This window comes from Topomyia yanbarensis, chromosome 1 (genome assembly GCF_030247195.1).
Source record: "Topomyia yanbarensis strain Yona2022 chromosome 1, ASM3024719v1, whole genome shotgun sequence".
NCBI classification, from domain to species: Eukaryota; Metazoa; Arthropoda; class Insecta; order Diptera; family Culicidae; genus Topomyia; species Topomyia yanbarensis.
The window spans coordinates 16,491,110-16,514,996 of NC_080670.1; the positions used below are offsets into that span (position 1 = coordinate 16,491,110).

A 23,887-nucleotide genomic window follows, 5' to 3' on the forward strand; every position below is an offset into this window, starting at 1 on the left:
CTAGAATCAATTATGTACCGTAAACCGGGGTGACTTTGATCATCGGGGTGACTTTGATCACTCGAAACTTTTTTCGTAGATTCGCTTATTAAACCAGATTAGTCTACCGAATCATTTTAATTTGAAATGATTTTTACTCTAAACTTATAAAATACTGATTTGTTATACTTTTTGAGTATATTGTTCAGTTTTTGGGTAGAAAACTACAAAAACCCGAAATTTGACTTTACCTGATTTTTACGAAGCTTCGTAAAGTGTCTATTTTCTATAAAACAAATAAATGTCAGATTTGAGCAAGAGTAATAAACTACAAGTTTTTATTTTCCTTTAGATTGGGATATGCTAAATTTAGTTTTAAGAGTTTGTTTATTTTTAATACATTTTTTTGTGAAACTAGTGGGCAACTATTTCAAATTATTTCAAGCTAAAATTCGCAACATTTTATTTATTGTTAAATATTCCAACGTGTTAAAATGGATGAAACTTTTTGTACATTGATAAAATACTGAAACAAAACAATTCTAGCAGCTTTAAAGGTTTTCAGAATCTTTTATTCTAGTTGGACACAAATTATACGAATTTTAATTACTCGAATTTTACAGTACATTGAAATACTTTGTATAATACAAATTAACATCTATTTAACAATGAGTATCTTTCCAGAATTAGTTTAAACAAACATTTGAATGAAAAACATTGACATCAATAACTTAATGTGGGTGAACATGCAAGTTATCAAGTCACCCCGGAACTCGAAAACGGACTTTAACTTGAAATCATTTTTGAAAAAATAGCTGTAAGCGGACAATTTTAGGTAAAACCATCCAATCTTATTCTCCATACATCAGTACATGGTTTAAAAATATTAAGCTTGAAAAAAATGTGTTGCGTCTAAAAATATGTAATGATTACTTCGAAAAGTGATCAATGTCACCCCGGTTTACGGTATCCCAGTTTGGGAATTGTGGCTGTAGAGTATCTATGAAAAAATCGTGTCAAATATTGAATATGTCCTCTAAAGATGCAAAAATGTCCAACAAAATTGTTTTGGCCCCATTAAACCATACTCGTCATTGAGAACATATCTATCTGAATGAGATGAAGTAAAATTGTTTGTAAATATTAACCAGCATTCCTCATGAGTGGCGGTCATGCCCCACCGTATATCCCACGTTAGCTCTAGTAATCACAAACTGAAGCTACTAACGCCGCCGCTGCAGCGCTGTCGCCATGATGACTGACTCATTAGCTCATTTTCATCATCACCATAATCACCACCAATGCATTGCTGAAAGCGTAATACGAGCGGGGTGTCGAGTGCGCTCCGAAAGATGTTTTAATGATACGAACAAAAAGAGTATGAAGATAACAACAACAATTACGGCTATTGTTCTCGGCTGTCATGGCTATCGTCTGTCTGCGGCAAGTGGAAAACTCATCACACTGCTTACAGTGGAACTTTGATAGTCCGAACTCATTGAAATGCCACGATCGAGCGTGTCCTACAATATGTTGGTGCTAAATTAGCTATGGAATTTGCCTTTCGATTTCGTCTCATTAGAATCTGACACTAACTTAGGGACTGGATTGGCGGTAGCTCCAAAAACTAACAAACACTATTTGTATTCCTGAGCATACCCCTAGTCCTGTGTGATGATGTCCTGCAAGAAAAGGTGTTCTGATTAACTCGGATGCGAGTTAATGAAGTCGAAACTTGGTTTGGCTTAGCAAGTTAATGCACTATGCTATTTTCTCCTTCTGTTAGTGTTGGATTCTGATGAGACGAAATCGAAACTCAAATTCCGTAACTTATTTAGTTATGGCGCAAATGTGGTTTAAAACAATTTCTTCTTAGTGGAGAAAACATTGTTTTTACCAAAATGTTTCTCCACTAAGGAAAAATATAGCATAATGTTATTGTTGCTTTATTATAAGAAATGTTTTCGACAAGTTTAAGATTAGGATGTAAAAACCAACTGTTAAAATTCATTTTGATGGGAAATTACGGACAAACCGTTATTGACCAAGCACAGTTCACAGTGGTCAACACAAGAGAAAATCGCTTCATATCGTTTTTTTTTTTCAATTAGCAAAGTTATACTGTAGCCATGTAGGCGACGAAAGAGTCTAATAATCAACACTGCAACATCATGGTTATATAGGGTGTTGAGTCCATTTTTACTCCTTTTACTCGATGTAACTCATGCTTTGATTTTAAGAAACATTATAATAACAAGATAACATTATGAAAGATTTGTGTTTGAGCGAGACGAAAACTCACAATCACACGTCTTAGCACAATCCGCCCTATTATTCGGGTTAATGCTATGAACAAAAATGGCAAATCTTGTAATCAACGTTGCCAATTTGAAGGCAACAACAGAAATAGGGTTAACATGGGTTTCAGACCCTTTAATGCAATGTTTGCTATTAAAATTCATCACTACGTGATTGTCACACATGTTGGGGAGCGAGCAGGTTATAAAATCTGGTGAAGATTATGTTGTTTTTTTCTTATATCATATATTTACGTTTGCCACCTACACATGCCTATCTAGTTTCTAAACAAGAACGAAGACTATTATCAATGGTATCGGAGGAAAAAAATCTGATGTTTACCCCGGATACTTTTGTTCGTGTTATTCTACTCCAACCTAACGGTGAATAATTAACGCTTCATCGTCTTCTTTGAGTATCAAAATAAATGCGCAGTAAGCCGAGAAGAGTGCAGTGACACACGTGTTCTGCGTGTCTTTGTTATTATATCGTTCCCCTGTCTGTTTTTGTCGAATTCTTGGGCTAACCCGCTCGAACGCAAAAAGTTCGCCCTGTTGGTCGGCAAGGAAAATTCTTTACTGATAGAATATTTGGGGCTCTGGTTGGCATAACTCGCAAATCTTAAGGAAAATCGTAAAAAAGCTTGCTTACACTCCCGAAAGGAGCTAAATTTGGGGTAAATCCCCTAACTTATGCAATTGGTGCACAATCCAACTTAAAATTAAGTCTGATGTTTTGAGTTTCGGATTCTCCTCGTCAGTACCTAACAGCTGACATGCTAGCGGCCCAGTCCGAAAATGTTTACCTGCGAAAATTTTGGGATTAATTCCGTGAATTCAACTTGCTGACTCACTACCTATTTGTGGATTTCAAGGCGGCGTACGATGCAGTGAAACGAAACAAATCGTGACAGATAATGCTTTAACATGGTTTTCTTACTAAACTGTTTAAGGGGTATATCTACTTTGGTCTCAAAAAATAGGATATATTCGCGATTTTTATTTTATAATTATTATATTCTTTTGTAATACTATTTTGTATACCTTTTATTACATGTTTTCAGTGATTCTCAACCTGGGGTCTGCGGGGGCAGCGAAGCCGTTGCTAGGGGTCTGAGAAGAAAAATATATTTTCCGACTGTAGATTAAAATTTCAAGTCTTGTTTCCTAATAAATTGAAAAAAACATTGGTTGCAAAATCGATGTTTATCCGTTGGGGTCCGCAGTAACCCACGACGATTTCTAAGGGCTCCGTTGTACGAGAAAGGTTGAGAAACGCTAAGCTATTCGAAGTAAACTTTTTGTTAAAAAAAAACTTGCAAAATGACAGTAATATAGCTGTTCTAAGAAGCCATTGGAATAAGAAAATTCGAAGAAACCATTGTAATAAGAAATGGGGTAACTGTTTCAAATCGGTTTAGGTTTAGTTTCGAGAAATCGTTAAGCCTTTTTCGAAAAGAAACACAATTTTGAGACAGTTCCAGGTTCCTCAAAAAAACGCGATTTTTTTCTAAATACCATTCATTCTCCCAAAAATATTTCAAAATTAAACTTTTTAAAAATAAAAGTACATATATCAAATTACTTAGACATTTTTTTTATTATTATGGCGGCTCTGAAAACAGCTGCTCAAACTCGTCCGATTTGTTTGGTGTCATCATTTGTTTGGTGTCATCATCATGGTGCATCGAGAAGACCGAGAGGGGTTGCGTATGCGCCTTTTTTATGTTATGTCTCTTCATATTCTGCACCTGCGCATACCAACGCTAAACCACTGGTCTATGCACGGTGTCGTGGCCGACTGGCGGATCGACGTAGATTGACTTTTGCTGTGTGCCGTGTTTGCAAATGTTGTTCTATTGGTGGTATTCGTGGACGGGGCTCACGGGGGGAGTCATTGTGTGTCCATTTATCGGTCGACTTCGTCATCATGCATATACTAATTAATTTAATAAAGTAGAATAAGTAGAGACTTATTAGTTGTAGCTTTGTGATAATCGTAGTTTTTCGTACTAGTGTACAATTGTTATGTGCTAGTCGTATGTCTATCTATGTATGTATTCGTCTGAGTATTTGTGACAGTTGGGTCAGGGAATGGATGCAGAACTGACGTATATGATAGAATAGTGGCTAATACTTCTGGTAATCAATCTGAGCATTTGGTTCTATTCATTCGGGAAAGTCGGGTTGGATAAATTAGGGTAAAATAAATTTACCGACGCACGCGAGTCATCCATTTCCGGCCAGCATAGCATGATGAAAGTCTAACAGCATGCAATTGTCGTTAATGATAAATATACAACATTTGCTGCATTTAGACGAGTTTGATTGCATGTTACATGTGTTTTTCTATTCTACTTCATTAGTCTGTTTCTTTTGTACATCTATTAGTTTGCTTTTCCATTATTCATGTATACCAAAATAGTATTGTTCAATTTATACACTTCTAATCAAGCTCTTTGCATCTTTTTTTCTTTATTCGGCATGTTATGGTTCCTTTTATTAGTATATCTCTACTATACGCTATCTATACTCATATAGGTACAAACGCTCGTGGCCTTCGCGATAACACAAACCTGGCCACAAACGCGACCATGCAATTGCAATAATCCACATATACTTACGCCCGCGATTTCGCCTACATGAAAACTCCCCGGTAGTTAAGTAAACGTGGCATCTTTAAACTTCCAAACACGAAACATTAACCCACCACTCGCGCGATCGTGAAACGATCACATCCGAAAGTTTTACCAGTCTTGACTAATGCCTTCAGTTGAACCAATCAAAAAAGTGACGCTGATATTCACTAAACAACACGTTCCATGGTGACATGACCTGGAACTCGAATTTCTCCATAGGGAAACGGACTACCATCTGTAACATACAATAAAAATTAAGCATCAGATTCACGGTTCGTGCGCGATCAAACAAGAATACATGCTACATCATTATAAAATCAAAATTATACACGCGAAGTCACATACACGCGACAAACACGTAAATATACAAATGCTTGAGCCCTTCGCGACCATCCTCGGCACCTACACCCGCGATCTCGTGAACATGATAACATCCCGATGATAAAGTGAATGTCTCAGCTTCCATAAATTTTCAAACGCGGTCTCAAACGTGAACCTAAAACCTCCCGCACTCGCACGATCATGAATCGGTCACTTCCGGATGTTTCTATCCTTGACTATCCAGACTAGGTCCATGCCCTCAATTGGATCAATTAAAAAAAGAACGCTCTCATATCCACTGGACACCACGTTACATGGCGACGTGACCGAGGACTCTAGTGATATGGGGTAACGTACTCCCTGTCAGAATGTGAATTGTACACCAAAACTAACTATCAGAATGAAGGTCCGCGTGACCATCCAAGAACGCACGCTTATCTAGAAAATGCCACACGGTTACAAAATTCAGTCTTGTACACGCGAAGTCACATGAACACGAGCGCACGTGACAAACACGTTAACATACGAACGCTTAAGCCCTTCGCGATTAACAACGCACACCTACGTTCGCGCAAACTTAATAACACCCCGGTAATAAGTCGAACGTTTTAGCACTCACGAAGTTTCAAACGCTGTCTCAAACACGAACCTACAAACGTCCGTTTTCGCGCGCTCATGAATCGGTCACGTCCGACAACCATTACTCTCCGTCCTAATAACTTAGGTCCATACATTCAGGAGGACCAATCAGAAAAATTAAGCTCATATCCACTAGGCAACACGTTCCATGGTGACATCACGGGGAACTCTAGTGATATGGAAGATCTCACTCTTAGCCGCACACCAAAAAAATAAAGTATTAGATTCACGGTCCGCACGCGATTATCGAAGAACACACGCGAATATGCGAAAGGCACACGGTTATAAAATAGAATGTATACACGCGAAGTTACATACACGCTAACACACGCGACATACAAACGCACACGCGATAGAACACGTTAACGTACAAATGCTCGAGCTCTTCGCGATGATACACGCAATCGCGAGTCCCTACGCCCGCACATACCTGAACCGTACAATGAATATCACATTCAGAATCACGGCCCGCTACATTTGGCCTAAAGCAGTGTTTTAGTGGGCGACATTGTCTGTCTCGTCTGCAAATTGTAGTATGTGATTCTGACGGGGAGCCCTTCCGGGAACCTAGCTCTACAACTCCAGTAGGACAACTCTCGAAAAAAAAAATTGTTGAAACATTCTTGAGGAATGAAAGAAGATTCGCAAAAGGTATGCTCAGCAGGGAAGCTGGAAGAGGTCATTCACTTTGGGGCATACCCTGCACTCGCCGGCATAGTACAGTCGAGGTAAATGTGCGTGTGTAACGAGACAATGGATAATGGAATAATAAACGTTTAAAAAAACCGCGTTAAATACGAAATCCGAGTAAAAAACCATATTTATTGAAAAAATGGTGCATATTCCAAAAACTGTGCAAAAATCCACCCGTTACATTGAATGTAAAATACTTAGACGATTCCAAGACAAGGAAAGATTTCAGATTTTGCAGTAAGCGCGGGTTCATAATAAGAGAAGTCCTTTTGAGGACCAAAGACTTAGCTGATTTTTGAACAAATTTTTTGCACGGATTTTGCAATTAACACAGGTTTTGCATTTATTCATGCAGTCCTCTTGAATGCAAAGAACTTAGAAAATTTTCGGAAAAGGGCGAAAGACAGATCGTCAACGGTATAACATGATGATGAGTTATTTACTATCAACGACCATGCGGTAGACTTTAGTGGAACGCTCAACTCCTACCAGAAGAAGGCAATGGATTCTTCACATTTCCTTTCGATCATGTCTATATGAGCCTGCCTAGCCCTAGTTTACTGTTCTAAGTTTATAATTGTTTCGTTCTAGAATACCCATTCGTCTTTCAATTTCATTGCTTTCGTTTCTCTTTGTCCCAAATTTATCGAAAAACAACCAACAAAATCGATTCAGTAAAATTCATGGATATTTTTGGATTAGGTTTAACGAGTCGACGACAAATATTGCTGTCTGAGGCCATTTTGAAAACCAAGATGGCGACTACCGGTTAAGTGGAATTCTCCAAAACCCAATCAGTATGTGTATTTTTAGAACGGGCTTGACGAGTAAACGCCAAATATCAGGGTTTGGAACTACATTGAAAACCAAGATAGTAACTTCCGGTTTAACGAATTTTCTCATATTGGTATTTTTAGAACGGGTTGACGAGTAGGCGCCAAATATCGATGCTTGACGCCATATTGAACAACAAAATTGCTACTCACGGTTTAGTAGATTTCTCTAAAGCTCAATCAATATACACATTTTCAGTGGGCGGGCTTGATAAGTTTTTGATAAAGATAATTGTCTGAATCCATTCAATACAAAGTGGTGTCAATCGGGTCAAAAAGCTGACAAAATCGGAGAAAGACTAAATTTCGTGTTGATAAAATCTGCTCTTCACTGTATTATTGAAGTTATAGAGATTTCAACTAAACCAGAAGTCGCCATCCTGTATTATAGTATGGCTTCCGGGAATGAGAACCGGTATCTATTCGTCACCTCGGTCACCTGGTTCAATAATTCATTATAGTGGTTATAGAGAAAAATCAGACACCTAATCAATATTAGGTTTTAGAGACTTCCACTAAACCAGAATGACCCCAGACATTGACATTTGGCGTCTACTCGTTAGTTCTGTTCCGAAAACTCCCATATTATTTCCTTCTTTCCAAAAATCTTCTACTTCTTTGCATTCAAAAGGTGCTAAAACTGTGGTAATTACGAAATCCGCCCAAAAAAACTTGTTTAAAAATCGTCCAAGCCTTCCCGAGTACACGAAAAATCCATAATGCCACCATGCTCATGGTCCAAATTCACCCCCATTGCATGCTGTTTTGATAGTGTTTGGAATGGATTTAACCCATTAAAACACCATCATCACAATCCGGAAGATTACATTTAAAAACCATGTCTGGTATATTTATGGGTTATTGAGACCATTTCATGGTGTTTTGATGGTTGTAAAATTTGGCGCGGACCATATTGTATTTTTAGGGGGTTTGTATGGTGTTTGAACCCATGAGAATTTGCTCAGGTTATGCTATATTACTGTCTAAGGAGAAAATTGGTTTAAAGCCGTCCTTACGCATGAAGGGCACAAAGCCTTCAAAATGACTTCGAATATGTTATTGCAAAAATCGTGTAAAAAGCCTTAGTGTACATATATTACTATACAAAACACACAACGAATAAATACTTCACGGAAAAGCTCCACCAGTGTCGCTAAGACATAATATCTATCTAAACAGTAATCATCCCGTTAGGAACCCGATATATATTAGAAAAGATAAAAATCGAATGCTTCGTGTTCCCCTCGTCAGTAACTGACACCAACTTGCTGCCAGTTAGACGATATGTATACATTTTTACCTCATTGCGGAAAATGTATCAGAACCGAGCGTCTTGCGTGTAGTTTGCAGCTGCTTGTTAAATTAATGTGAAGCCAATACCCTTGTCAACTGGTTTGGCTATTTCCGCTGAGCGATAAAAACAAATTGTCGAAATTCTAAAAGATTGTCAAAGCAGCTTAAGGCTCAAGTTACCTCAAGGCTTGGTAGTATGCGTAAGAAAAATTGTGTTCAGCTTTGCCACCAGATTATCCATTTAAACCTTTTCAAAACTCTAAAAGAAGAATATCAGTCGATTTATTAGATCATCAGGATTCAATTCATGCAAAATACCTGCTGGAAAAACCATTAGCTTAGCTGGATGGTGCTTTTGAAAAAGTGGCAGTGATTTTTTTTCACACTACCACACCGAGCGGGGGTACGCAACACAACTGCGCAATGAAAAAACCACAGCCACTTTTTCAAAAGCACCATCCAGCTAAGCCGATGGTTTTTCCAACAGGTATTTTGCATGGATTGAATCGTGATGATCTAATAAATCGACTGATATTCTTCTTTTAGAGTTTTAAAAAGGTTTATATGGATAATCCAGTGGCAAAGCTGAACACAAATTTTCCTACGCACACTACCAAGCGTTCAATTCTAACACATGCTTAAAAACGGTAACTTGAACCTTAAAGTTGGAATGAGAACCAAAGCCTATTATGCAGCTATGTATACATACAAAAGCGATGTATACATTCATGATTCAAAACAACTGGCAGTCGTCATCGCGCGGTTAACTTCGCGATCATAACGTGAATACACACACACACAAACACACACTGAATTGGAAAAGGTGATCGCGAATGCTCTCAGCCTTGTCTCTTATTCATGATGCGGTGCACCGCCGCGGTGCTGAATTTCAAATCACAGTTCACCAGACCTCGGAAAATTGTCTTGGTTTGTTTTTGACTTCAAACACTGTTTCTCGTTGCATTTATTGGCTGTGTGTATGTAGAGCAAATAAACTAAATTGCATAAGGTGGGTAAAGCAATACAGTATTTACGAGAAATCGAGTGCATTATGTCTATACGGGGAGACCCTTTTCTGGTAATATAGGAGGTCAAGCACTGGTTTCATAAACGAGTTCAGTTGTCCTATGTTGAAGCATCGTCGACAAGGAAGGATTCATGGTGTCAGTAGGATCGCAGCACTAGCCTCCTGTGCGCTAAGATCCGGTTAAGTCAGTCGCAATGAAAGGTTAGGTTCCGCAACGGAACTTGGATATAACTGGTATGGGTGAACGGTATTATGGGATGGCACGGGCGACTTTAGTTTGTATTGAAATAATCAAGGTTTGTTTATTGTTATTTTTGTTTGTTATTTGTATACAGATATAAGTCTTTTGATTTATAATTTTGTGGATTCTAAAACTAACAATCTGATTGACTGTCTGAACATTGTCGTTATATATCTTCGGTTCCGGTTCATGTAGTGCATCATTACTGTAGTGGATTTCAGGGGACGGAGTGTCCACATTCGTCACCTTTCACTTTATTTTCCTTTTAGCCACAAGTTAGCCGCCGGATTTAGTTTCTCTTTTAATGGTTTTGATTGCAGTTCAAGTTATGATTTACTTCCTTGTAGAATACTTTTCGGAGCGAACTGCTCTATACCTGCTCATGCTAAAACAAGCAGGGTTTCGTGGAACGAGGGAAATGGAAGGTGGTCGAATGCAAACGGCGACACTGAACTTTGGTTGAAATCTGTAACGAGGGGTTCAACGAAGCTGAAATACAGCGCATGCTAAATACTAATAGGAATTTGATTTTTCCAAACTAAATTTATAGTTACTTAATAAGGTTTCTGAAATTTTTAGGAACTATACCTCTATAGAGTAGGCATTTTTTTTTTCTGAGGGTGGGACCCCTGCATGTTTGATCTGTATAATGTGCGAAAACGGTGAATGCCTGCCTAGAGCCATGCTGAGTGAGATACTTTGCGTCGTGTCATGGCTCTAAAGAGTGCGGCGAATTGCATGTCCCGAGGTGATATTTTTTACTTAGGTTTTCTCATGCCCGTGTTTCCATACTACTGGCATTGTCAGGTCAATCCTGGGCTTCTATTTCCCATACCGATTGCGAACAGCAAACTGCACTCTGTTTATTATCGTTCGGCATTACCAGCGATATTTATCTCTGTCTGGCTTGTCTCTACGGTTGCTTTTAAATAAACTATAAGGAAACCTATAGGATCTGTCATTTGCATATGTATATACCCAAGCAGCGGACTTGGGAACTAAGGTGATCTGTGCGTTCGACCCATCGTGCTCTATTGCCGACTGACATTTAATCATTTATTTTCAATGGCTTTTTCGTTTTACAGAAAAAAGCTTTGGCGAACGATTTGTACGAGCAAGTCTTCTACTCGTTGGATCTGATAGAGAAGGACTATTTTGGGCTGCAGTACACCGATGCCAACAACGTTAAACATTGGTTGGATCCCACAAAAGCGATTAAAAAACAGGTTAAAAGTACGTTCATCCTACATTAACTAGATCGAAGAAAATTGTTTAATATATTTTTTCATTGCAGTTGGTCCTCCGTACACTCTCCGGCTTAAGGTCAAGTTCTACTCGTCCGAACCGAACATCCTTCGTGAGGAACTTACGAGGTATCAGTTCTTTCTACAGCTTAAACACGATCTTCTGGACGGTCGACTGGAATGTCCGGACGCGCAGGCAGCTGAGTTGGCCGCCCTGGCCTTACAATGTTAGTATGGTTGCCTATGCCTATAGCTATTTTCGGCAAATTTAAGGTTTAGCAAAACGAAACCTGTGAAATTGAAAGACGTATGAGTATTCTAGAGCGAATCACTTATAAATTATCACGCGATCGTTTCTAGGCGAGGATTCGTGAAGAATTTTTTGCCAGGGTCGATGGCAAAACATGATGATAGATCTCTGCCGCTGACCATGCGGAGACTTGGATAAAGCACCCAACTCCTACCAGCAGAAGACAAAACATTCTTCACAATTCCTTTCGCTCATGTTGATCCTAGTTTTTCGTTTTAAGCTTATAACTGATTCACTCTAGACTACCTAGCCTTCATTCAATATCATACCATTCGTTTCTCTTAGTCTTAAATTTCTGGAAAATAGCCGAACAAATCGATAAGTAAATATTGGTTACACCGGAACATTTAGTAGAATAGTTACACAAAGAGAAGCTCTTGATTCAGTGTATTTTTTTTGTTTTGGCAACATTCATTGTGGCTCACACTTTAAATCTCGACAGTTCGATTGGTTGATTTGACTTCTCTCTTAGCGCAACTGTTATTTCAATATCAATTCTTCAAAAGGGCTAATGAGATTTTTGTAAACAAACTTATTTCGCTCACTATTCCGCTGTCGAGTTGAATTTCATGAAAGATACACATGAATCAACATCTTTACCCTTTGTAGAATCGATTTCAAATGTCTTTTGCGTTGAAATTATAGCAAATTAAGAGAAATCAGCAAAACAAATGTTTGTTTACAAATCTTATTAGCCCTATTCAAATGTTGATATGGATTTATTAATCGTGGCTCATGTGTTCGTTTTTAATTCTCTAATCTAACTCATATCACTATTTACACAGCTGAACTCGGCGACTATGACGAGAGCGTACACTCGGCAGCGACAGTATCGGAGTTTCGGTTTGTACCCAACCAGACCGAGGAGCTGGAGATTATGATCTTGGATGAGTACAAAAAATGTGTCGGCCTCACACCGGCCCAGGCGGAAACCAGCTTTCTCAACAAAGTCAAATTGTTAGACATGTACGGGGTGGATATGCATACCGTTTTGGTAGGTAGCTTCTTGGGAGCAATCAAATATTTTTTTTGTAGTTGATTCTTGTTCCGTAATATAATGAAGTAGTCTTACGTTAAGGTTCATTTAAGAATAATGTTTTTTTTTCGCCTTGGAAGATATCAAAGGGAGACGAGGGTCGGAGTTCCAATTTTGACAAGTTTTTGCGTGACGTAATTTATGAAAAATAAGCCGTTTCGTTCCAAAAACGAGATTGTCTGATGTCAATAGTGAGTGTAGTGCACAACTGGGACCACCAAAGGAGCCAAAAGATTACGCTACGGTCCTGTTAGTCCCAATCATGTTTATTCACAACAAAGGGGGTTGTTCTTAAATGAAAAGGGGATAAAAGAATAAACAACGAGCGTGTTTGAATTGCACGACACAAACATTTCAAATGCAAAAACTCCAATTTAAAAAATAGCACTTTACTGCCAACTTTGTCGCTCGTTCACTCAGTTCCGTAAAGCCCACCTCCATAAAGCTTTAGCAGAGATCGGGGAGCCAGCTAGATCAATTGTCATCGAGAAGACAACTCCTTGCCGTACTGTGAGAATTGTAGTCTCCTCGATACCGGAAAGAATGCCATAATATCACAAAGTTGCCGGTGATCAACGAGTCCTCACTAAGTTACATCTCTGGTTGAAATGTCCTTCCTTTGGTGTTCCTTCAAGCATTGGAAACTCCTTGTTTCATCTCAAATTTGTTGTACCAAAAAAAAAGCCTTTTCAAGGAATCTCATCTGCCTATAATTTTTGGGAGCAGTAAAAGATGTCCTATATGAAGATCACTCGTAGGTCAATCGTCGTTTGTTTTAGTAACTCGGGAAAAATGCAAAAAACGTTTTTAGGGAATGCTTCAGATTCCTTGGACGGTTACCCGACACGAGTTTGAAAAGATGGTCTATTTTGTCTCGTACAGTGCGATTGTCATGCAAACTTTTTTGCTAGCCGGAGCAAGCGGTCCTAGAAGCAGCCAAATCTGTGGTTCAGTAGATCCACGTAAAATTAATTCGAATCGGTAACTACACCGTCGATCTCAACTTTGTGAGCGGGTATGTAGACGCTGTAGTGCTTCATAAAAGGCTTGTCGCCAGTAACGTAATTTACTTGCTTTAGACAGAATATCATAATTCTGAGCTTATCTGGGCGATCTTTTGAGATATCTGTCACGGGAGACAATAAATTAAGAGACAAGTCAGAGGACGGTACCAATTTTATTCAAAACATGTGTGAAACATTTATCAGCAATAGATCATAAAAGCATATTTGTTCTGCTAGCATGAGAAAAAGATGGGTGGAACATAACCGGAATGTAGCGATGGTACTTGGACTGGTGATTTAATTTAATTTTTTTAATTTTTACTGTGTCTTAGAAATACATGGAATGTTGAGGTGTCAATTAAAGCTTAAAAACCGAAGATTGCCTGCCTTGCACCATTGCCTTTCCAAGCTCCAAAAAGTCCAATAAATTCACAAAAAAAATTTTTCTAGTTTGCACTAGAAATTAACATTTCATTACATTTTAAGACATCTAGCATTAAAACTACAATCAATTCTTGTTTTTTGGGCTTTGACTTAAGTGCCAATAACTTATCTAAGAGGTTACCCCACTGTAGAGCATGAAAAACTGGCATATTTTTTGGCGCAACGTAGAGATGAATCGAGATTATTTGAAATGGGATTTATAATATTAATTATGGTGTACAAAAAATAATGCTCTCAAGTGAGTTCATCATAAGATGACGGCTATGTAGCATTTTTCCGACGGCGAGTTTTTGGAAAAGCGTCCACCGCCGGAAATCTATCTCTCGTATTGTTTGACCTAGAGACAAGAACCAAGTTTTTCGATTCCTTAGAACGATAGCAAGCGACGCACGTAAGATTTTTTTCTATATTTTGCTTTTTCGCAAAATAACAGCCCTTTTTAGTAGAAAAACACTAAAAATTTGGTCAAAATCGACACAAAGTTGCTTATTTCGAGGCGTTGCAGCACAATTTGAATATTGATGTATTAGTACCGCCTTCCATATTTTGACCAATCATTTTTAGAATCGTAAAGCGTATTTTGGGCCAATAAAAAAATCGTTTAAATTCTACAGTAGTGTAACGCCTTAAGACTTTTTCAATTGTATCCAACGGGGAAAACAGACCGAAATGGTGAGTTAAACGATCGTAATTGTGATGAAATTCCCCCCAGAGACAAGATTCGAACCTGCAATCTTTGGGACTTCGGCTCAATGCACAAAACCTTATGCTATCCCTGGGCTATGATGACGTCCCAGGAAGAATACATGATCATCGCATTGAACACAGTGATCGTACGACTGCCTATAGAGATATTGATGTTGATGTTGCTTCTCAGTTTTGCACCATGCAGGGTAACTTGGCCTTAGTCCCACTGCTCTGTCATCCATGCTACTTTATGTTCGATGTGGAATATTGTTTGAAGACCATTCATAATCAATGTCTGGCAAAAAATAGTCTAAATTGCTAGCCTAGTTTTGTAAATGGAAGAAAACGTTTGAAACATTACTAGTTCTGTTATCCCCGCTCCACTAGTACGTCTCAAAAACTTTGAAATTAAATGAAAATTGATCAGTTTTTTTTCCGTTGAAATCAACATTAGCCGAAACAAAAGATTTTGTTTGTTCTTTTTCAACCAAACTTTTCTCCGTGCACATATATACTACATATGTTTATGTGTTTGTTTCCAGTTTCGGCAAGAATTATGTGGTTCACATGACTGAATCCTTAGAAGTACGCAGAAATCATAAGGCGGTTAGACTAGTCTTGTTCTAGTTAGGCGTCGTGTACTCAGTGTGTTGTTTAAAGGCAACAAACCACGAATGATATTTACTTAGAAAAGAATTTAGGGCACCTAGTGTGTCTATTCAGTGTCAAAGGTTAACAATATGGTTTCTCATGGTAGTTGTACTACGGTGTACCATTTCCGATTGTTTGCGAAAAGCTTGTAACCTTCTTCAATGTCATTTAGTAGCGTTTTATTTCCAGAAAAAAGTGGGTTATTTTATCATAGAATAATACAGGATAGTTGAAAATCGAATTTAGAATACGCAGAATTAAAAGAAGCTTAATCAAATAAACTTATTTCAGGGAAAAGATGGCTGCGAGTACCACCTGGGCCTCACCCCAACCGGCATCCTAGTATTCGAGGGCATCCAGAAGATTGGCCTTTTCTTCTGGCCCAAGATTGGCAAGCTTGATTTCAAGAAGAAGAAACTTACCCTGGTGGTGGTGGAAGACGACGACCACGGCCGAGAGCAGGAACACACCTTTGTCTTTCGGCTGCACAACGAGAAGGCCTGCAAGCATCTGTGGAAGTGTGCAGTCGAGCATCACGCCTTCTTCCGGTTGCGTGCCCCGGTCAAGGGTCCGTCCGCAAGGCAGAACTTTTTTCGGATGGGCTCCCGCTTCCGATACTCTGGCAAAACAGAGTTCCAGACAACGCAACAGAACCGAGCCCGGCGGACGGTGCAATTCGAACGGCGACCATCGCAACGCTTCGCTCGTCGCCAGTCCCACGTGCTGCGGGAACGGCAGAAGCAAATCTCTCCCGATCAGTCACTACAACAGCCTAAACGACAGCAATCGCCCACCGCTGATGATGCTCAGAATTCCACCTCCGGAACATCCACTCCATCGGCGAATACGGTGATACACAATCACATTACCGCTTCGGCTAGCAGTGCTTCCGACATTGGTGTGAATTTCGTTAATGGGAACCTTCCGTCTCTAAGCTCGAATAAGTCCATCTCTTCTAGCGAAGATGTAACGAACGCTAAGCTGGGCTCGTTTGGAAAGGCCGGAATCTCGTACAAGTGAGTTGAATGTTTCATATCAAATTTTAAAATGTGTATTTAATCGGGTATTTTCAGATCTGAGGAACCTGTTGGGAAGTTGATTGACCACGATGTTCCTTTCATTCGGCCACCCGGCCATCACCACGGGGGATCCTTCGGAAAAGCGTCCATTTGCTCCGGGTTCAGCATTAAAACGAACTCCTCCGATCGGGACAGTCAGTTGGATACTCTTATGAAATCGATTGCAAAAGACCCAGCCCCGTCATTGCACGGAGTAGAACTGAACGATGCTAGTAGCTTTAAGATTACCATCAACAAAACTTCCGAGCTGGAGACTAACAACGATACGCTGAAGAAACTGGCAGCCAGTCCGGCTGAGAAGCCCAACAATCAAATCAAGCTTTCAAATGCCGCAGTGACATCTCTTCCACCAGGGCAGATTAAGTGTAATATTTTGAAAGGTAGACTTGAAAACGATTGAATTTTCCATGATCGATGTTGACTGTTTTTCGTTTCAGCACGTGTAGAGGAAGAACTTCATCCTAAGTTGACAAACCATCAGCTGTACGTACCAAGTCAGTCATTGAACGATGGCCCAGATTCGCTAAATGCAGCAACGTTTGTGTCGGTGGTAAGTACCTGCATGATTATTATGCACACTGGGATGATTACTGTTTTAATGGTATCCTGCACATTGATTGCCTGCGTATACAGTCACGTTTCATGTAATATTGATTGCATTTACGAACTAAACACCTCCCTGTTCATAGAGTGCTCAATCGATACCTACGTTAATATTGCTAGTTACATAAGCTAAGCAAAAACCATCCAAAACTCATGCAAGCTTTATGTATTCTTTGTTTTTCTCTAATTCCATATATCGTATCATGAACAAAATGTATCTTGTGTGTGTGTTGTTGTTTGATTTCATAACTTGAAACAAATTGTACCATAAAAATTCTCGAATCGCTCGGAAAACACCACGAAACCGTCAACTAGGGTGGTGATAAGTTAACCTTAAACCTAACGGGAACTACGACTCCCGCGGTCAGCGGCTACACCACGATCACCACTATGTTATCGAGCCCGACGTCGATCACCCCGACATCGCCGATTCATCCGATGAAAACCTTCCTACCACCGGTGACGCCACCACCCTCGCTAATATCCACTACCAGTACCACTGCCATCCACAACAGTTTACCGGATCAAGGTTCCCTCCTGAATGGGCTCAGCGGAATCGACAATGTCACCGTGACGCACTTTTCCGAACAAAAAGGAGGTATCGTTGAAAAAATTAGTGTTCCTTCCCCATCGACCGGCCTGCTGGATTCAACTTTGACTACGGAAAAACTAGCTAACAATAACCCGTTCCTCAACATGTCCAATCCAGTCTCCCCAACGGTGCCAATTACTCCGATCAAAGCATCCACTAATCCCTTCCACAACATATCAACCTCCTCCAGTAGTTCGGGCACCTCCGAAAGTGCGCTGCACACTGCGGAGATCCTCAACGTTACAAGTTCACCCCAACAGCTGCAATCGACCGAATTCAAAAGTAGCAATCCGTTCAAACATAGCACCACCCGGGCTCGCAGTAAATCACCGGCTTTGACTAAGCAAAGCCCGGGGGATAGCAGTAGTTCGACGCCCAGCAGAGGTGCATCTCCCAGTAGCAACGGCGCGGTGATTGCGATAGATTTAAAGGATCTGAAGAGAGCTCCAAGTTTCAACAAGGCTCGAAAAGTGGAGATACCGGTAGTGGTGGCGGCGAAAAAGGACCTTACGGATTCTGTTGCTCTGAATAGCCTAGACGGTGGTGGTACGGATGCCGTGAACGACGTGAAACCGATCAAGGTATGTTATGGGGAGGGGGAAAAATGGTGCATGGTTTTGAGTTTGGGTTACTGTGGTGCATGTTTTGCATGTTTGAGATAGTATGGGTTTAAGGGATATAAGATCATCATATCATCGTCTGCGTATCATTCAGTGCACCATTATTTCGGCATATAACATGCTTTTATACTAATGCGTCACTAATCTAAGTAGTTTATTTTAACGGTTGAAATCGGGTAATTGGTAGCAGAACTCCTTAACGAATATGAATATGTGTACAGTTTTAATTTTGTTTGATTATTGTCTAATCCTGCGTTGGCTGCCACATTTCGGTAAATTCAGCTTTTCAACAATAATCGCATAAAACAGCGGTGTTGTAGATTTTTAAAGTATTTATTGGAGAGAGAAAGAGGGAAAATTTTCAAATGGCATCTTATTAGTGAGACCTATTTGTGCGGGAAAGATATTAACAAGTGGTCTTGGTTTCAACATCAGAGTAACAAAGAAAAGATCTTCAAGCTCTGAGCTTTATGGCAAGATCAATGACATTGATGACAGTATTGAACTGCCAATATATCAGGTACCGGGTCGCCATGTAGTCCATCTCGGACCCGTAGAAAATCCTTCAAAAGAGATCAGACCTTCAGGGTGCTCTCACTTCAAATTCAGTTGAACAGAGAATCAAAAACGTACCAAAATTGACAACGACAAAGATAGTTTCTCCACACCGTTAGCCAAAACTTTATGAAAATCAATTAACATATTCCGACTACAGTATTGCTGATTGATTTTGATGAAGATTTAGCACAGGTTGTAATTCTAGAGCAGACCCATGTACCTAAAGCTTCATGTTGATGAATCACCTTGCGATGAAACTTTAATAAAGGCTGAATACAAAGCATCACAGTAGTGACACTTATCAACAGCTCCATTTCAAGAATCATCCCCATAATTTCCTCCGCACTTGTTACTTCGCACAGTTTTTTAAAACGTTAGATATCGCAAAACTTGGAATATCTTTTTAGATTCAACAGATAGGAAGCTGCCTTGTTGTGGAAAAATACGTGTTTTGATATCACTAACAGCTTTATGGAAGATTATAAGAACGTAAGAGAATAGCTAAAGAAGTTATCAGGAAAAATTAATTTCAGGTGCTCTTCCGTATATGTTCAATAACTTGAAAACTGACAAAGCTATGTATATGATGTGTTCAGCAATTTATTTTGTAGTAACATTTGCTACAACTTTGCTGAAGACACAAACTCTCTATCCTAATTGGTTTGGAAAAAGGAATTTCGTATATCACTTATAGGTGGATAACAAACCAACAAACCATACTACCAAAGTTAACGGTTTAAACGATATTAATTTTGAGCATGAAAACGACGTTTTAAAAGACTGTGAACTGGTCCTCATTGCTACCATGGGTGGTTGGGTGGCCCAGTGATGCAAACAGGCGAACAGGTAGACCTTGTCGAAAGGGAGGTAATTTTGCAAACCAAGTTCGACGAAAGTCTCGTCCTTTATGACTAATTCTGAATGCAACTGCTTGCAATTCAGTATATCTACCGCATGGAGCAGTGAGTTTATTAAACAGCACTACCCCGTGCTCCAGCTAATCCACGCATGTCGAGCTCGAATTGGTGACTACGCCGTTGATCTCAACTTTGTAGGTGGGTACATAGATACGATGATTCTTCGTAAGGATCTTGTCTTGTCTTGCGGGTACATAGACACGATACTTTTTCGTAATGATCTTGTCTCCTGTGATGTCATTTGTTTGGTTTAGACGTTAAATTACAACCCTGAGTTTATTTGGGCGGACTTCTGAGTTTTCGGCTTCGGTCGAATATCGTTCCGTCTTTAGAAATCTTCAGAATATTTAGCACTTTATCTCTGACCCGGATGAAGACCACGAACTGTCCGACGGAGACCAAACCTGGAGTCTTTGATGATGAATTTTGCTCGGCATTTCGTTGTTAGGTAGGTTTTTTCAAATGAAGTCATTTATATACGACCCAGAGCCAGGCAAAAAGTAAAGAAGTAAAGAATGTTGAGGGATAAGCATTACGGGAGATATAAAAAAAATTAAAGACGAATCAGGGAATAGTAACGTGAAAGTGGGCTAATATCCTTAATCGGTGTACAACTGGATGTTTTTGATATCAATCGACTCGTCAGCAACGGGAACTTTGAGCCGCAAAAATCACCAAAGCGCAGGCATCGTAATTCTCCCTCACTCACGCTAGGATAAGGTTAACCGATATCTATCTTTTCCAGGATGAGCTGAATCACACAATTCACAGTCAGGGCCGTATCGTGGTCTTCTGGCACCCTTGGTGGAGTATCAGTAATGCACCCCTTTGATGCTTACTTTCGTTAGTTTTTTAGTTAGTTTTGTTCGAAACAGTGTGTACGTGGAAATTGCTTACTTATTCTGTCTTAATTTATGACTTATTCTTACTATGTTGATAAAGCAGATCAAGCTTTCAGAAATCCCCTAAGGCTGGTGTCTTTAGCAAGAACAAACAGGGCCAGTAACGCGCTACGGGTCTGCACAGATGCAATGAATTGGTGAAAGTATTTATCAACGCTAGCAGCATTGCCTGCGAATATCACGCGGTGAAGAATGAAACATTTTACATAGAAAAGTAAACAGAACAGTATTTGTATATTTTACTGACATAACAAATAAGCAGGACTTTTACTTTGATTGGACAAAGTTAATTCGTGATTTAGAGGGACCAACGCTTGTTTAACAAGGCAGTTTCGTTTAAAAATAATTGAGGACGACGCATCTTGCAGACCTACACGCTGAAATGTGCACATAGAGTGACATACACTGATGAAAAATTGAACATCCGCGGAATGTTTTTATTTAATTTCGAAATATGTACGATTTCTATATAAAAATATGGAGATTTTGTTTGCCCAAAATCTTTCGAAGCGAATCGAGTAATCGAATTTTTCCAGCCTTTTTCGGGCAAAGACATCAATATGGAGCACCAACAGAACTCTGACGTCTAGTGAATTTTCAATATAAGTTCACTGCAGAGTATTTTCTCAGGAGATGTTGTGAAATCAGCTGACGCTAGGTGAAGCATTTTCCTGGAGGACTTGAGGAATTCTACCTGCCTGTATCATTAAAAACTCCGACGAATTTAGTTGAAAATTTGTTCCATCGTCAGCTGCTATATTTATTTTTTTTATATACTGATAAAAACGTAGAAAAACCCGATTTCCAAAAGATTCGACTTACGCTCGTTTGCGCAAAATATCAACAGTAGATTCGTGAAATCAGTTGACGCGTGGTATTTCAAGGTAACGGATGGAGCATCTATTCCGGAGACCGTATATCAACACCAGTGTACTGAGAAGATAATTTTGCGAGCTGTGATCTGGTTGGTGGATTGGTGATTACGGTGTATTTCATTAGAATTAAATTACCAGTCCCTGTGCCATCACGACATTATCCACCCATTATTTTGCACAAGATAATGAAACAAAAATGCTTTTGTGATTTGTTTCTGATTTTTACACATTTTTTTGCTATTTTCTAAGAAATCCAGCATTCATCCATTGATTGAGTAAAGATAGGCGACCACGTTTTTGCTTTGCTCTCCTCTATCCGTCTTTTAATTTTTAAATATTCTTTTATCTCTGTATCATCCTTCGTACGTTTTAAGTTGTAAATTTGCGTCGGGCTCTAGGTCTCTGCATAAATGAACTCTCCTGAAATAGAACCCAGTTGATGGCAAAATGAATGTAAAACAAAATTCGTCATCGAAGACTTCGACTTTTCGTAAACAATCACACACATGGAACTCCGTCGGACAATATCGGATCTTTTTTGGGATCAAAGATAACCCCCTAACAATTCTGAAAATTTCGTAAGAACTAACGCATAGTTTTTCTATACGTGACAAATAGGGTAGACGAGCCCTTATTCATCCCATTACTCAGGATGTCACACTAATTCGTTGATAACTCGACTTAGAGCGACTGAATTGCACTTAAATAGGTATTATCATCTTTGCTTCGTTGCTATAAAGCAGTACAGTTATAAAATTTGCCTGGAAAATGTAAAATGCTCGAGTTTGAGCGAAGCGAAAAGTCGAATACAACGTACCCTTATTCATACTACCATTTAAGCTAATACGTTGAACAAAGATAGCAGATACTGCTCTAACTAATGTGTTCAAATGGGTGGAATGCCCGATCAAAATGAAATAACAAGATTATAACACAATAAAGTTTTCGTAACAGATTGTGTTATAAATTTGGTCTCGTTAGTAGTTAAAATAACAAAAAATTATAACAAGTAACAACGTGAGATATCGTTTTGAAATCTTTTTGTTATGTGTTTCTGATCGGGTGGAAATTAGGGCGCAGTAACCCTATCTCAACAGTTTGCAGAGATAAGCATAATTGTGATATTCTGTCTAAAACTAGCAACAGTTATGTTTGTTGATAAGTATTTCATGAAGAACTCCACGTCTACGTGCCTACCTACAAAGTAAGGATCGAAGGTGTTGCCACCGATTCGAGTTTGTCATGCGTGGTTCTACTGAAGCAAGCGGTTGCCTGTTTCAGGCAGCCCTTCCTCCAATGAACGAAGATTTTGAATAGGATTTCGTTATTACTTTCCTGTTTTTGAAGATAATTATCATTTTAATAATATACTTTGGTTCCTTCATTATAGCCCAAATCAATAAGACCTAGGTTTAGGAGTATCATTTTTTATTTGGCTATGATTAACGCTAGATAACATTAAAATTTTCCACTTGCGTAGAATAGGTTGTTTTTTGATTAGATAGCCAATCTTTTAGTTGCATAGAACTAATAAAGCATGTTACACATGGAAGGTCTCTCAATTCCAAAGTAAGTACACATTACTAATATCGAAACGATGGTGCAAGCTTGATTACCAATAACTAAATAGTTCTAACGCTGCCATCAACGATTGCTTCTGCATTGTAAATAGCTAAACAACCTAAACTTCCTCCTTGGAATGTTGGAAATCATATTAATCAGTTCTATTTCAATTCTTTGAATCATACAAATAAAACAACCCAGGAAGCCCTCAAGGAGAACATCAAACCCCACTCGATGGATATATCGCCATGGCTTGTCTCGTCCGACGTCGTTACCGGCTCGACCAAGGCCAAGGAGGCTACCATTATCCGGAAGTCGGTCATCACAACGCAGCTGTAATAGGGGATAGCGGGGTTTGTTTGTTTGTTTTATGTGTTTTCGCTGTAGGCCAGCGTTCATACTAGATACTAGTATACTTTGACAGTTTGTGCTTGTTTTTATTGTTTAGCGATTCGAGGCCTTGTGACTAGAGGGAAGCACGGTACCTTCCCAGGTTAGGAAGTAGTTTTTATTACCTGTCTCAAGTACTTAAAGAACGGTTACACAAATACAGGTTGAAGCAAATGTTCTTAAACAAAGTTGAAACGAAGCAGTCTTTCGCTAAGGTAGTCGAATATTTCGGCAGAAGGCCAAGCAACATTTCCATCAGAAGCAGCTTTAGTTGTCCGCATAGTATTAAATGATCTCAACACATTCCACACAACCAGCAGTGCCGCTTTTTCTGAAGTCAACGAACCGATGGGTTACTAAATCCATCGCACAGTCAAACTGCTTTGCCTGAAGCAAAATAATAGGTGCTTCCTTAAAATAAAACTGCTTTTTCAGAAGTATCTAAGTACA

At 39.3% G+C, this 23,887-nt stretch overlaps 1 protein-coding gene across 1 annotated transcript in view; it reads left to right on the forward strand.

The window, feature by feature from the left end:
* Positions 1-23,887, forward strand: part of LOC131676997 (band 4.1-like protein 5) — a 76,762-nt gene that overhangs the window by 52,050 nt on the left and 825 nt on the right. The window contains exons 2-9 of the mRNA XM_058956470.1: positions 11,048-11,195; positions 11,257-11,433; positions 12,302-12,510; positions 15,630-16,354; positions 16,412-16,797; positions 16,855-16,967; positions 17,336-18,193; positions 23,249-23,887. The exon at positions 23,249-23,887 is cut by the window's right edge and continues 825 nt beyond it. Coding sequence (XP_058812453.1) covers positions 11,048-11,195; positions 11,257-11,433; positions 12,302-12,510; positions 15,630-16,354; positions 16,412-16,797; positions 16,855-16,967; positions 17,336-18,193; positions 23,249-23,386 — 2,754 coding nt within the window. The 3' untranslated portion in view covers positions 23,387-23,887. The remainder of the gene's footprint in view (positions 1-11,047; positions 11,196-11,256; positions 11,434-12,301; positions 12,511-15,629; positions 16,355-16,411; positions 16,798-16,854; positions 16,968-17,335; positions 18,194-23,248) is intronic.